General features: G+C 67.9%; 2 protein-coding genes across 2 annotated transcripts; one reads left to right on the top strand and one right to left on the bottom strand.

The window, feature by feature from the left end:
- Positions 1-2,839: 2,839 nt before the first annotated feature.
- On the top strand, positions 2,840-7,641 carry DALRD3 (DALR anticodon binding domain containing 3). The gene is made up of 13 exons (XM_074603241.1): positions 2,840-3,118; positions 3,276-3,562; positions 3,632-3,912; positions 4,159-4,217; positions 4,316-4,441; positions 4,763-4,833; positions 5,467-5,525; positions 5,883-5,965; positions 6,054-6,177; positions 6,287-6,345; positions 6,456-6,569; positions 6,796-6,864; positions 7,080-7,641. The coding sequence occupies exons 1-13, from the start codon at positions 2,855-2,857 to the stop codon at positions 7,197-7,199; spliced, it is 1,716 nt and encodes a 571-aa protein (XP_074459342.1). The 5' UTR covers positions 2,840-2,854; the 3' UTR covers positions 7,200-7,641.
- On the bottom strand, positions 7,525-12,627 carry WDR6 (WD repeat domain 6). Its single transcript, XM_074603240.1, has 6 exons — positions 12,532-12,627; positions 10,060-12,460; positions 9,627-9,722; positions 9,311-9,427; positions 8,981-9,099; positions 7,525-8,866 (listed from the first exon to the last, which is right to left on the bottom strand). Exons 1-6 carry the CDS (start codon positions 12,596-12,598, stop codon positions 8,376-8,378), a joined length of 3,291 nt encoding a protein of 1,096 aa, XP_074459341.1. The 5' UTR covers positions 12,599-12,627; the 3' UTR covers positions 7,525-8,375.
- Positions 12,628-12,637: the final 10 nt, after the last annotated feature.

A 12,637-nucleotide genomic window follows, 5' to 3' on the forward strand; every position in this document is an offset into this window, starting at 1 on the left:
CACCAGCACACCACGGACGGGCACCCTTGCTCGACGGCGGGGCGCCGAGTCCCCCTTGGCGAGCACCATGTGAGCTCTGCGTGGGGCCAGTGGGGTTCCCCGCACAGTTTCACTTCCCCCCATGGCGGGCGCCCGGCAGCAGAGGGCTGGAGGCGCCGGCGGCAGCGGGGACCATGCCGTGCCGCCGCCGGGGCGCAGGTGCCGGGGCGGGTGCCCTCCCTTGGGGACAGCTCAGGTTTCCGGGGGCTGCCGGGCTGGCACCAGATGCTCCAGCCCCACCGGGGCTTTGTTCGGAGCCGTTTCCTTTTGGCTCGGCCGCGCCGCCCTCCCCTTGGCACCCAGCCCGCAGCACAACCCCAGCCTCTCCCGGCACCCCCGGCCACAACTGGCCTGGCTGTGGCCCCCACGCAGCTCCTCCGCCCCAGTCTCTGCCGGTAAGTCATCCTCTCCCCTCCTTGGCCCACCGGCTGCCCTGGGGTCGGGGTGGCATGGTGGCGGTGGCCCCCGTCATTTCATGGCGCCAGCGCGGGCAACGGAATCCCAAAAGCAGCTGTCCCCGCTGTGCCCAGCTGCCCTGGGGTTTCGTTACCCGCGCTCCCGCCCCTGCCTCGCCCCCCACCCCGCTGCCCGCCGCCGCCCCATGCCAGGCCAGGCACGGGGCGAGAGCCGCTCGCCCCCCTCCAGCCCCTCCGTGGGGCTGGGGCAGTGCGTGGGGGCCATGCTGGGAGAAAGGGGGTGTGGGGGTGGGGGATCGACGGCGCCCAGCATCGCAGCTCAGCCCCCCCGTCCCAGGGCTGGGGGCTCTCCGCCATCTCGTGCCACCAATGGCTAAAAATAGCAGCTGGCTTCCTGGGGACTAACCGCCGGGGTGAGCGTGCTGAGCGGCTGCCGGCCGCAGGGTGGATGTGGCCACCTGCGCCGGGGCAGCATGGGTCATGAGATGCTGCACGAGCTTCCTGCCACCACTGGCCTGCGCCGGGCTCCCCACAGCCCCCCCAGCCGTGGTGAGCCAGCAGCGGCGAGTGGTGCCCGGGCAGGATCCGTCCCCCAGAGAGAGAGAGAGAGACAGAGAGAGACAGCTTTGGAATGACACGATCACTCCCGCTGAGCAGGCAGCCAGAGAGCCATCGGGGATGTCGTGTCTGTCCAAAGCTCTTTCGGCACCGCTGAGAGCCCCCACCTCTGGCCACCACACTGCCTGCAGGGATCCCCGGTGCTGTGGGGATGGGGACGGATTGATCCTGGAGCCCACCAAGCAGTGGCACAACGTCCAAGCACGCTCCCAGCCCACGCTGGTGTGTGTCCATCCCCCCGGCCAGGCAGGGGTCCCGGGTGGCTCCTGCCCTGCGGACAGTCAGCAGTTGGTCTGGTGTGAGCAGCGATTCTCAGATCACCTCTTGGCTGTGGGTGGTGCAGGGAGCACCCCGCCGGGGCACATACCCGCACTGCCGGCGGGGTGGGGGACACGCAGCACCCACCCCCCCCCAGCTGAGGGACATGTCCCCACTCCTGCCCCAGGGCTGTGGGTTCGCACTGGCTGCAGAGCTGCTCAGGGAGCCCTGAATGGATTCCTGCGTTCCTGGCAGAGACCACACAATGGGCCATGCTGCCAGGATCTGCCCTTGTCCCGGCCCCCCCGTGCATACAAGCCCCGGAGGAACCGGTTTGGTCCCTGCGGGCAGAGTGGCCCCCCCGGCCCTGCGGGGAGGGCAGGAAGGGAAGGGCAGGGAGGGAGGTCCCCCGCTCCCCGGGAACACGTGCTCCCCACCACTGCGGGGGGGTTGGCGCTTCCCGGATACCGCTCCCCACCAAGCTGGCACGGGGCTAGGTGCGTGCCAGGCCATTGCCACCATCCGCAGGTTGGAGCCGGCTTTGCCTGCAGCCCTGGACGGAGCAGCAGCCCCCGCTGCCTCCCTGCCGATGAGACAGGCTGAGAGAGCTGGGGTTTGGAAAAGAGAACGCTCCAGGGAGACCTTATTGTGGCCTTTCAGTACTCAAAGGGGGCCTACAGGAAAGATGGGGACAAACTTCTTAGCAGGGCCTGTTGCGATAGGACAAGGGGCAATGGTTTAAAACTAAAAGAGGGCAGATTTATACTAGATACAAGGAAGACGTTTTTTTACAATGGGAGTGGTGAAACACTGGCCCAGGTTGCCCAGAGAGGTGGTGTATGCCTGGAAACACTCAAGGTCAGGTTGGACGGGGCCCTGAGCAACCTGGTCTGGTTGAAGATGTCCCTGCTCATTGCAGGGAGTTGGACAAGATGGCCTTTAAAGGTCCCTTCCAACTCAAACTATTCAGTGATTCTACGCCTGCTCTGTTCAGGGCCCAGGCAGCACCGTGCCCCCCCCCCCCCCGCAAACTTGTGCTTGAGACACGGCTGCTGCAGAGGAGCTCAGCTCTGCAGACGCAATCAAGACCGCAATCAAGACCACGATGGCACCATGAAACAGTTCCCATCTCCTTCCTCCCGGGGCTGATGAGCAGGAAGGCGCTGGGCGGGAGGGCAGCTCCCTGTGGCCACCCCTCTCACAGGGGGTGTCTGGGGCAGCGGCTGGGAGAAGAGCACGGTGGTGACAACCCGATGCCCACACGGCCACCATGCCGAACCCAGCCACCGCCGCACACCGCACCTTGCCAGTGCCGCTGGTTCTCCTCAGTCGGCCTGTTCCGAGCCCGGGGGGCCCTGAGGCCGGGCCGCCCAGCCCGGGGTCGCTCTGTGCTCGCAGCCAGGGTCCGCCTTACGCCCTCCGGTCCTCGGCTGCCCCTTCCCGGCTCGCCACTCCCATTATGGCGGCGCCGCGCTGCTCGCCACGCACATCATGGCGGCGGCGCCGTGCCCGTTACCCCCAAGATGGCCGCCCTGCACCGCCCAACCCGCCCCCAAGATGGCTGCCCGCTGATGTCACTTCCGGCCAGTGCCGGCCGAGCCGGTAGCCAGGCTCCCATGGAGGCGGGCGAGGTTCGGCCGGGCTTGGCAGCCACGCTGCGAGCGCTGAACGGAGCGCTGGGGCGGCCCGAGGGGCTCTGCGTGAAGGAGAGCGGCGCCCGCAACCTGCGGCACCGGGACTTCCTGGCGCCGCGGGCCGCGCTGAATGCCGCCTTCCCCGGGGGGCAGGTAGGCCGCGGCGGCGCGGGTAGGGTGACTGTGGTGGTGGGCGGGGTCTAAGATGAAGGGGCGGAGCTTGAGCCGAGGGGGCGGGGTCTGCGCGGAAGGGGCGTGTCCCGCGGCGGGCCATGCGCGGGCAGGGCACTGACTCCTTCTCGCCCGGCAGGTGCCCGCTGACATCATGTCGGGCGTGACGTCATTAGGAGGCCCGGGGGTGCTGGAGGTGCGGGGCTGCCAGGAGACGCCGGCGGGGCTGGCGGTGCAGCTGCGGCGCCCCGAGGCCTTCCGTCGCCTGCTGGGGTCCCCATCCGTCCCGTCCCCGTCGCCGCCCCCGTCGGGGCCGCGGGTGGTGCTGCACTGCCCGGCCCTGCGCCGCCCCGCCGCCCTGCGGCCCCGCCACCTCCGCCCGCTCTTGCTGGCCGACCACCTGGCCCAGCTGCTGCGCGCCCAGGGGTGAGTGCCTCGCCCCCGCCCCGCTGCCCGGCCCCGAGCGGCCACCACCCGCCTCTCCCTCTCCCCCAGGGTCGGCGTCCGCCTGGTCCCTGCCCTTCCCGAGGAGGGGAGCCGAGAGGTCCTGCGGCAGCTCCGCATCGACTGGCCCTCCAGCTCCGGCGGCTTGGCCCTCCTTGACGCCATCTCGGCCTTGAAGCAAGCACTGGGCCGGTCCCCCTGTGCCGCAGCCTGTGAGCAGGCGCCGGGCGCAGCTGCGCTGCCCGAGGATGTCATCTGTAAAGTGCACTTGAAGAGCTTTGTGGAGGAGCAGGGCTTGGTGGGCTACGACCCCAACCTAGACGTCCTTCTCGGTGAGCCTCATGTGCACAGCGCTGTGACAGCGGAGGGCGATCGGCTGCAAACAGTCCTGTTCCCTTTTTTCCAATTGTTTTTAGAGAACATAAGGGGCATTTAGATCCAAACTGCGTTCTCCTCTTACTCCCCTTCAGTCTGGTTTGAGCCAGAAACGCAGACAGCTTGGGGCAGACCCGATGGGGCAGGATGGCGGGGGGTGGCAAGCCCTCGTGTCCCGCTCTGAGTGTCCTTCCTCCTTTCAGTGACGGAGGAGAAGCTGCGGTCCCTGGCTGAGCTGCAGCAAGCTGTTCTGCAGTGCACGGTGAGTAATCCTGTGGCGCTGCCTGCCTTTCGCTTTCGAGACCTCATTTCCTTCTGTCACGCAACGGTGTGTGACCTCCCTGCTGTGCTCTGCTGCAGGCTGAAGGCCAGGGGAGCTGCTGCAGCAGCATTGTGCACGTGGTGAGCTGCGAGGAGGAATTCCAGCAGCAGCAGCTGGATCTGCTCTGGAGGATTTTGGATCCAGGAGCCCACACGGCTTTGCAGGTGAGGAACCTTTCGCCCTCCTCACTGTGGCCCCCAGCATCCTTGCGCTCAGCCAGCCTCCTTCAATCCCCGCAGCGAATGCGGAGGCCCAGCCTTGCCCCCTTGTGAGGCTTCCCTGTCCCTTGGCGGCCCCTCCACGCTCTTGCCGGGGTGGTGGAGCAGCCTCTCTGCCCTTGGGATTTCAGCGCTGAAGGAGGGGCAGGAGAAGACTGTGGGGACAGGGCTGGAACGGGGCTGGTTTTAGCCCACTTCTCCTGCACTGTGTTTTGGTGGAACTTCTGAGTCTTTGACCCCAGCCCCGGCCTCGCCTCTGTCTTTCAGAAACACCTTGTCTGTGGGCCAGTGAAGGTGACAAACCCCTCATCGCCCATCGGGGCAGACCAGTACTTCCAGTAAGTCGGTGTGTAGCGAGGCGCCTGCTGTGCTGCTCCCCTGCCAAGGCCTGCCTGTGCTCTGCCCGGCCTCGTGGGCACCCCGGCAGCCACGCTGCAGCGCTGAGCGAGCCGGTGGCACATGGAGACTTCTGTGCAGTCCCTCCATTCTGTTTTTCCGTGGCCTCAGGGCTGTGTTGAGAGGACTGGAGGTGCAGAATGGAGCCACAGGGTCCTCCCCAGTCCTAGTGGCCTCTTCCAGCAGTGCTGCTTGTGGCCCTCTGTGATGCCGGGAGGAAAGGCGGCAGCAGCAGCAGGAGCTGAGCACCGTGGTGGTGCAGGATGGTATCTCCCTGCCTTCACACGTTACTGGATGGCCCTGGTGTGGGGACGGCCCTTTCTCAGCCAAAAGGCAGAGCCTGTGCCCAGCACAGCGGCTTCCTTGCGGCTCTCTCCAGGCAGTGGCACAAGGGGCTACCCACGGGGTGGCTGTCCCTGCCCCGCTCCTGGAGGTTTTGTACAGCTTTTGCTTGGCTGGGTCGCTGCTGCAGCTGGGGTGCCCTGAGCAACCTGAAGGCTGGGGGAGCCCTGGGATGCTCTCTGGAGCCAGCTCAGCCCAGGGGTGGTGGCTGTGAGTGTCCCTGTTCCTCCCAGGCTCCGAAAGCACCAGATGTACGAAGCCTCCGTGATGAAGTATGGGGAGCTTGCAGAAGGTGAGGGTTTGGTCTGTGGCTCTACACGGATGCTGCTCCGTCCCTGTCTCCGCTGCTCCCATGGGTCTCCCCACCTCACCTGTGTGTTTGCAGCCAGTGGGGCTCTCCCCTACACAGCGGTCCCTCTCCCCTCCACGATGGAGCCAGGTGCTGACCTTGCTGGGGGGGAAGGCGTCTAAACTGGGACACCAGCACAGAGCAGCACCCGCAGATGGGGGCCAGGGCCAGGGGAGCCTGGTGGTCCCCAGCTTCCACCAGAGCCCCCTGGCCCCAGTGGGGGTTCCTGCCTGGGCGCTGGGGGTGACACTACATGGGAATGGTGCAAGCTGCGCGTGATGCCACCTGTGTTCTCCACAGATGAGGCCTGGACTGAGGTGATCGATACCCTCACAGTGGCTGCCATCAGGTTTGAGATGCTGAGCACTGCCCATCGGAGTCAGGTAGGACAGCGGTTTGTGCAGCGTGAGGCAGACGAGCCGTGGGAATACCAGAGCAGCAGCCTGGACTGCGACTTCTCCCTGCCCTCAGATCACCCTGGACCTGGAAGACAGCAGCATCTCCACAAAGGGAACCAAGAGCGGTGCCTTTGTGATGTACAACTGTGCCCGGCTGGCCACGCTCTTCGACACCTACCAGCGGGCTGTGGAGCGGGGTGAGCGCCAGCCCCACGACCCTCCTCTAACAGCTGCTCCTGGGCTGTTCTTCACACCTGGAGCCACAGAGGCTTCTCTGGGCACAACAGTCTCCCACCTCCTTTCCAGGCACGTACCCACCTCGGCCACCAGCATCAGAACTGAATTTTTCCTGCCTCCGGGAAGAGGTGTGCGCCGAGAAGGGGAATGCGGGGACCTGTGTGCCCTCAGCTCCGGTGATGGATGCTGCTGGCCCAGGAGGATCCGCCCCTCTCCGACACACGTAATCTTTTTGCAGGGTGAGTGGCTCCTGCTCTTCAACTATCTCCTGCCCTTCCCTGAAGTCCTGCAGCAGGCAGCGCAGCTGCCCCCACCCAGCAAAGGGATCCGGATCACAGCCAACACAGAGATGGTAAGCACCACGTGCTAGAGCACCCATGGGTGCTGCTCCAACAGTCCCAGCCCAGGGCAAGGCTCCATGCTGGCAGAGTGCTGCCCACTGGTGAGCGACACAGGCGCAGTGCCGAGGGAAGAGGAAGAGAACGCAACACCCCCGGGGCTGCCCCTGCTGTGCTTGGGGTGGGGAAGGGCCTGGGGCCAGCCAGACCCTGCCACGCCAGAACGTTTCTGTCTTGCAGGTGTGCAAGTTCTTGATCCAGCTCAGCATGGATTTCAGCTCCTACTACAACCGGGTCCACGTCCTGGGGGTGAGTAGGACGTCCTGGGCTGTCGGCTGGCACTGCAGTCCTCCCCGGGGCTGGACTGCAGTTGTGGGGCTTTGTGGTGCCAATGGCGTGATGCAGCCCCGCGCCATCCCCTCAAGGATGCACACGCAGGGTGCAGAGGCAGCAATGCCTCTAGGGCCAGCACGTCAAGGGGAAATATGGCCACCAGCCCCAGGTCGCTGCCTTTCTCCCTGCAGGAGCCATTCCCTCACCTCTTCGACCAGATGTTTGCCCGCCTCCAGCTGCTGGGAGCAGTGAGGGACGTGTTCCACAGTGCCCTGGCAACACTGCACCTCCCTCCTCTCAGCCAGATCTGAGCCACCACTGAAGAGCTGCGCCATGGTGTGACAAGCACCAGGACAACGTGCCACAAGGGGAAGGACAGGGCACGTCCTCCCTGTCAGGGCGAGGGGCTGCCCCAGGGAGCCAGGGGACACCTCAGCCCCACACAGACGCTTTCCCTCCCCCTGCCCCTGAGTTCTGAGGGTTTGGCTACCTGCACCCCGCAGCTGTGCCCAGTGTGGGAGATGGGTGCATCTGCCACGTCCGCACCAGCAGCACCCCGCAAGTGGGGCTGGGGGGTACTGGGGGAGGCAGCACTGGGGACCAGTCACCACAAAGCCAGGCACCAACCTCACATCCCTTAAAGCCGTTTATTGAAGGTCGCTCCGTGCTGGCAGGGAGCTCCTGAGGCTCAAGGCTCCTGTCGGGCCCTGGGCCAGGCCCTAACACCGGGGTCCAATACATTTGTTGCTGGACAAACGCTGTGTGTGTCTGACCCCCAGAGAGCACCTTGCCCCACGCGGGGCTGAGGCCGCCTGCAGCTTGTTGTGCTGGGGGCTGCGGCTGCGCAGGACAACCTTGAGGCAGCACTTGAAGGGCTGCTCTGAGGAAGGGGGGGGGCTGGCGCAGACGCGTGACACACCTTGGGCTGCTGCCCCTCGCCCTGCAGGGTGCTGCTGCAGAGGGTCAATGTCCCCACTCAGCAGAGTCCCCAGCACCGCAGGGACAGGGCTGTCACACAGGGCAGCAGCACAAGGCTGCAGCTGGCCACATGCCACACCAGTGCCCGGCTGGTCTTGGCCTCCTGCTGTCCTTGAGCCCCCAGGGCTGGGCACAGCGCTCAGCACCCTCCCAAGCAGGTTCCTTTCAGGGACCAGGGCTAGAAAGCCTGTACACGGGTCCCTCACACCTTGGGGAGAAGGAACTTCTCCTGGGCAGGGTGGGCTGATGTCCCCACTCCTTTATTGCTTGGGGGACCACAGGCTGGTCCAGGAATGGGGTACATCTGCCTTTGCCCCCAAGTTCACCAGCCTTGGGCACCGCAGATGTGGCTGTGCTGTCCCCAAAAGAGCCAAACACGCCCGTCCCCTCAACAGGGGACCCATCATCAGGCAGGCTGGGACAGGGGCTGCGGTGAGGGGCAGAGCAGAGGGGCAGGGTACCCTCCCCAGGCAGGCAGGGAGCCGGGTGTGCTGCACACGCCTGCCCCATTAGTGTGGAGCCTCCTGTGGAGGGGTCTCCAGAGGGGCTGTGCCGCGCAGCATCTCCAGCCCCTGCCCGCAGAGCACGCAGTAGTAGTGGAGCTCCCCCCCGGCCTCCCCCACCTCCCAGCAGTCCACCTCGGCCAGGTCGGGCACGTGGAAGAAGGTGGTGCTGAGAGCGTCCAGCCCACCCGGGCCCCGGCGCCACAGCGTCAGGCGCTGGTCCACCGAGGCGGAGAGCAGCAGGTCCGGCCGCAGCACCCGGATCCCTGTGACGTGGGCGGCGTGGGCGCAGGGCCTGGCCACCCGCTCCAGGACACGCAGGCAGGTCCCTGCTGAGCCCTCGCCCCTGCCCAGCGCCACCTCCAGCAGGCAGACGTGGATGGAGCCGTCGTCACTGCCACTGGCCACCAGGTACCGTCCCTCTGGTGTCTCATGGACGTGGAGGCTGTTCACACCGCAGCTGTGGGCCATGATGGTGAGCAGCGGGGCGCCCAGGGCTGGGAAAACAGGCTCAGTCAGGAGAGTGATTCTCACCTTGGTTGAAGGGAAGAGAGTAGACACCGGCGTGGCCTCTCTCAGGAAAAAGAGGAACCACCATCAGCTGCACCCACCCAGGGGCTGCATCTCTCCCTCTGCTCGGTGCAGGGCATCTGCCGCGTCCGCAATGGGGCTGGTGATGTCCCAGAAGGCGATGCTGCCATCGGTGGCCGCACTGCACAGGAGGTGCCTCCTAGAAGGGAGGTGTTGGGGGAGCCTCCGGCCACAGCCCTGTGGTGGGCAGCCCCAAGGGCCCCCACTGAGGTCTGGGGAAGCGGCAGAACCACCCCCGCAGACCGAGATCTCCCTTCCCTCCACCTGCTGAGCTGCCAGCTGCCGTCCCTGCAAGGATGAACACCCCTCCCCAGGGCCCCAGCGGCTGCAGCGCAGCATTCGGTGCTCACCTCTCCCCTCCTGCCCGCACGTGCAGGAACGCCTCCACCTTCAGCACACAGCGCTGGTGGTGAAACGACTCCGCCACCAGCACCAGCTTCCGGGCGGCCTCCAGCAGCCCAAAGACCCTGTGATGGAGCAGAGGGCAGTCGGCCACGGGAGAAGGGGGCTCCTGGTGCCTCTGCCCCCACTTTCCACCACACGCCATCCTGCTCCCGGCTCAGAGCCGGCCACATCCATGGCCGCAGCTTCCCCTGCGAGCCTGCTCTGCTCCCATCGCCAGCCCCAGCTCCGCTCTCCCTGCCAGGCCCCACGATGGCTCCTCACCGGACCGATGCATCGCTGCAGGCAGCAGCCAGGAACTTCCAGGGTGTTGGCAGCTGCTCAGTGCTGGTCCCAGGCACGACCGAGAGGGACATGTACCTGCAGCAAACACATGATGCTTACTAACACCTCGGTGACACCTGTGGCCCCAGGGAGGCAGGTGGCCCAGCAGAGCAGCCCGAGCCCCACACACGACACAGCTACGAGCACTTGAAAGAGGCATGAGGAAAGATTGAGCCTTTCCCTAACTCTGAAGAGCCCTTGAGGCCCAGCTGCTGGGCACACGACACCACGGATGAGCACATGAAGCCACACCAGCTCCTTCTGCCTCAGCTGAGCCCACAGCTGCACAGAGCGGATACCCCAGCGCCTTTCCCAGCACCCGCCCGGATCGTGGTCACTGCTAACCCTGCCTCAGGCAGTTCCTGAGCATCACCTCGTCTCCGGGTCCATCTTGACGAGCTTGTGCCTGTTCTTCTTCCGCTCCCAGTGCTCGTCCAGCCGGTGAGAGGCCACATGGATGACTTGGCAGGCCACAGCACTCTCGGAGGCTGGGTCCCCAGTACACAGTAGCCGGTAGCACTCAATCTGCGCCCGGCCACCCGCAGAGAAGAGCAAGGCAGACAAACCCTTGTCACCGAAGCCCTCGTCACCAGGTCCAGTGGGGCCGGCCAGCGCCAGTGCCCTCACGCTTGAAATGTGGTCGCTGAGCCGGGCGAGGGGTACGGCTGCCCGAGAATGCTCGCTGAGCGCCAGGACACAGGCCGTGGTGTCCTCGCTGCCAGTGACAAAGACGTTAAGGGTGGCACGGCCAAGCACCTCCACCGCCCCCAGGCGCCGCACGCAGGCGATCTCCCGCCCATGCAGGGACGCCAGGAGCACCTGCTGCTCGCAGGGCTCAGCCTCACGGTTGTACAGCATCACGTCCCCACACTTGATGAAAGCGAAGGCCTCGGCCGAGGGGCTGCTCCAGTAGCTCCAGGAGCGGTGCCCTCCGCCGCAGGGGACGCAGTGGAGGTTCTCACCAGTCCTGCTGCTCCACACCACAAAGTTGTCAGCATGAAAGCCCAGTACGAGCAGGTCCCCGTCTGGGGTGAAGCGCAGCTCCTCGATCCACTGCAGCCCTTTGCAGGGCCTGTGCTTCCGCAGGACCTCCAGCTGCTGGCCCTGCAGGCAGAGCTGGCGATAGACACCGTCCCGGCCAGTGCTGTAGATGTAGCCCTTATGGCAGGCCACTGAGGTCACCCCCGTCTTCCCGTGGAGCCCAAAAAGCATGGACACCGGGGCCTCAAGGGGAAGAGCCTCTTTGTGCAACAAGCAAGAGGGCTCCAACTCGCTGCCGGAGTCTTTGTCAACTAAGTCGGTGCCACCATTGGTGATGCTGGTGCTTTCCACAGCTTGCCCTGGGGAGCTGCTGCAAGGGAAGAGGAGGAGGGAGCCCCGGCGATCCCCGCAGACCAGGAGCCCCCCCTGGGGCAGGAAGGCCGCGCAGGTGTGCCAGCGCTGCTTGCAGGGCGGCAGCAGGTACCGTCCCCTCAGCTGCACCCGGGGTGCCTGCCTGGGGCAGTGGGTGACGTCCAGCCAGAGCATCTCCCCGTCGGGCCCAGAGGCCAGGAGGGCGACGGTGCTGGGGGGCTGCCCGGGGCGGGGGGCCCAGCCCAGCCCGCGCACGGCCCCCTCGAACGGCCTCAGCTCGGCAACGGCCCCGGGGTGACCCAGGGCGAAGAGGAGGAGGCGCCCGTCGCCGCCACCCAGGGCGCAGAGCGCCTCGTCCCCGCCGGGCAGGGGGGCGGCCGCCAGCACCCCGCGGGACCCGCCGGCGGCGGGGGCGGGCAGCACCGGCACCCACCGCCCCGCCGCCGCCTCGTACGCCGCCAGCCCTCCCGCCTCGCCCAGGGCCAGCACCCGCCGCGGCCCCCCCAGCAGCACGGCCCGCGGCCGGTCCGGGGCCCCCAGCGCCGCCGCCACCGCCGGGGCCGCCCGCCGGGGCTGCCAGAGCCGGACGCCACCGTCGTCGCCACCGGTGGCGAGGCGGCCGCCGGCGGCTTTCAGGGCCAGGGCGCGCAGGGCCCCGCGGTGTCCCCGCCGCGCCCGCCGCACCCCGCCGCCGCCGTCCCACTCCAGGCAGGCGCCGTCCTCCCCGGCGCTGACCGGGCACGGTCCCCGCAGCCCCACGGCGGCCACCCGCGCCCCGTGCCCGTAGCACACCAGCAGGCAGGAGTCGTCCCCGTCCCCGTTGCCCAGCTCGCCCACCGCCCACAGCCGCACGCTACGGTCCTCGGAGGCGGAGGCCAGCAGCCCCCGCGGCGCCGAGTAGCAGAGCGCCAGCACCGCTCCCCGGTGCCCGAGCAGCCGCCGCCGCGGGGCCGCCGCGGCCGCCGCCCGCCACACCACCACGGCCCCCGCCGCCGTCCCGGCCGCCAGCGCCAGCCGCCCCCAGCCCGTACCTGCCAGCGCGGCGCAGCGCAGCGCCCCGGCCCCGCCGCAGCTGGCCCGCCGCAGCCAGCGCCCGCCGCCCCGCCACTCGTACAGCCCCACGCTCCCGCCGCCCAGCGCCAGCGCCAGCCGCCCGCCCGCCGCCCACCGCGCCTCCCACACCCGCGCCCCCACGTCCCGCGCCCCGCCGCCGCCGCAGGCCGCCAGCCGCCCCCCGCCACCCCGCACCGCCAGCACCGCCAGCCAGCGCCCGCCGAAGGCCGCCACTCGCACCACCGGGCCGGGGCCGGGCTCGGCCCGCAGCCCCTGCACGCTGGCCTCACGCAGCACGATCCGCCGGCCCGCCGCCGCCGCCGGCCCGCCGCCGCTCAGCCGGAACGCCGCCACCTCCGGGCCCGTGCCTGCGGGACATCGCGTCAGCCGCCGCCGCCACCGGCCCCGCCGCCCGCCCCGGACCCGGACCCAGGCTCACCCGCCAGCAGCACGTCCCCCGCGAACTCCAGCGCCGTTACCGGCGCCACCAGCGCCGCCGACTCCATCTTGGTGCGTCCCACCCCCCGCCCCGAGAGCACGCGGAG

Source organism: Larus michahellis, chromosome 10 (genome assembly GCF_964199755.1).
Source record: "Larus michahellis chromosome 10, bLarMic1.1, whole genome shotgun sequence".
Classification (NCBI taxonomy): Eukaryota; Metazoa; Chordata; class Aves; order Charadriiformes; family Laridae; genus Larus; species Larus michahellis.

Bases quoted from the DNA above. Each gene is read 5' to 3' on its own strand.
- WDR6 (XM_074603240.1), bottom strand. From the start codon at position 12,598: ATGGAGTCGGCGGCGCTGGTGGCGCCGGTAACGGCGCTGGAGTTCGCG. The intron at 9,428-9,626 runs GTGAGGAGCCAT...GCTCCATCACAG, and splicing joins TGCAGCGATGCATCGGTCCG to GGTCTTTGGGCTGCTGGAGG. The intron at 9,100-9,310 runs GTGAGCACCGAA...CCTCCCTTCTAG, and splicing joins GTGCGGGCAGGAGGGGAGAG to GAGGCACCTCCTGTGCAGTG.
- DALRD3 (XM_074603241.1), top strand. From the start codon at position 2,855: ATGGCCGCCCTGCACCGCCCAACCCGCCCCCAAGATGGCTGCCCGCTG. The intron at 3,913-4,158 runs GTGAGCCTCATG...TCCTCCTTTCAG, and splicing joins CAACCTAGACGTCCTTCTCG to TGACGGAGGAGAAGCTGCGG. The intron at 5,966-6,053 runs GTAGGACAGCGG...CCCTGCCCTCAG, and splicing joins GCACTGCCCATCGGAGTCAG to ATCACCCTGGACCTGGAAGA.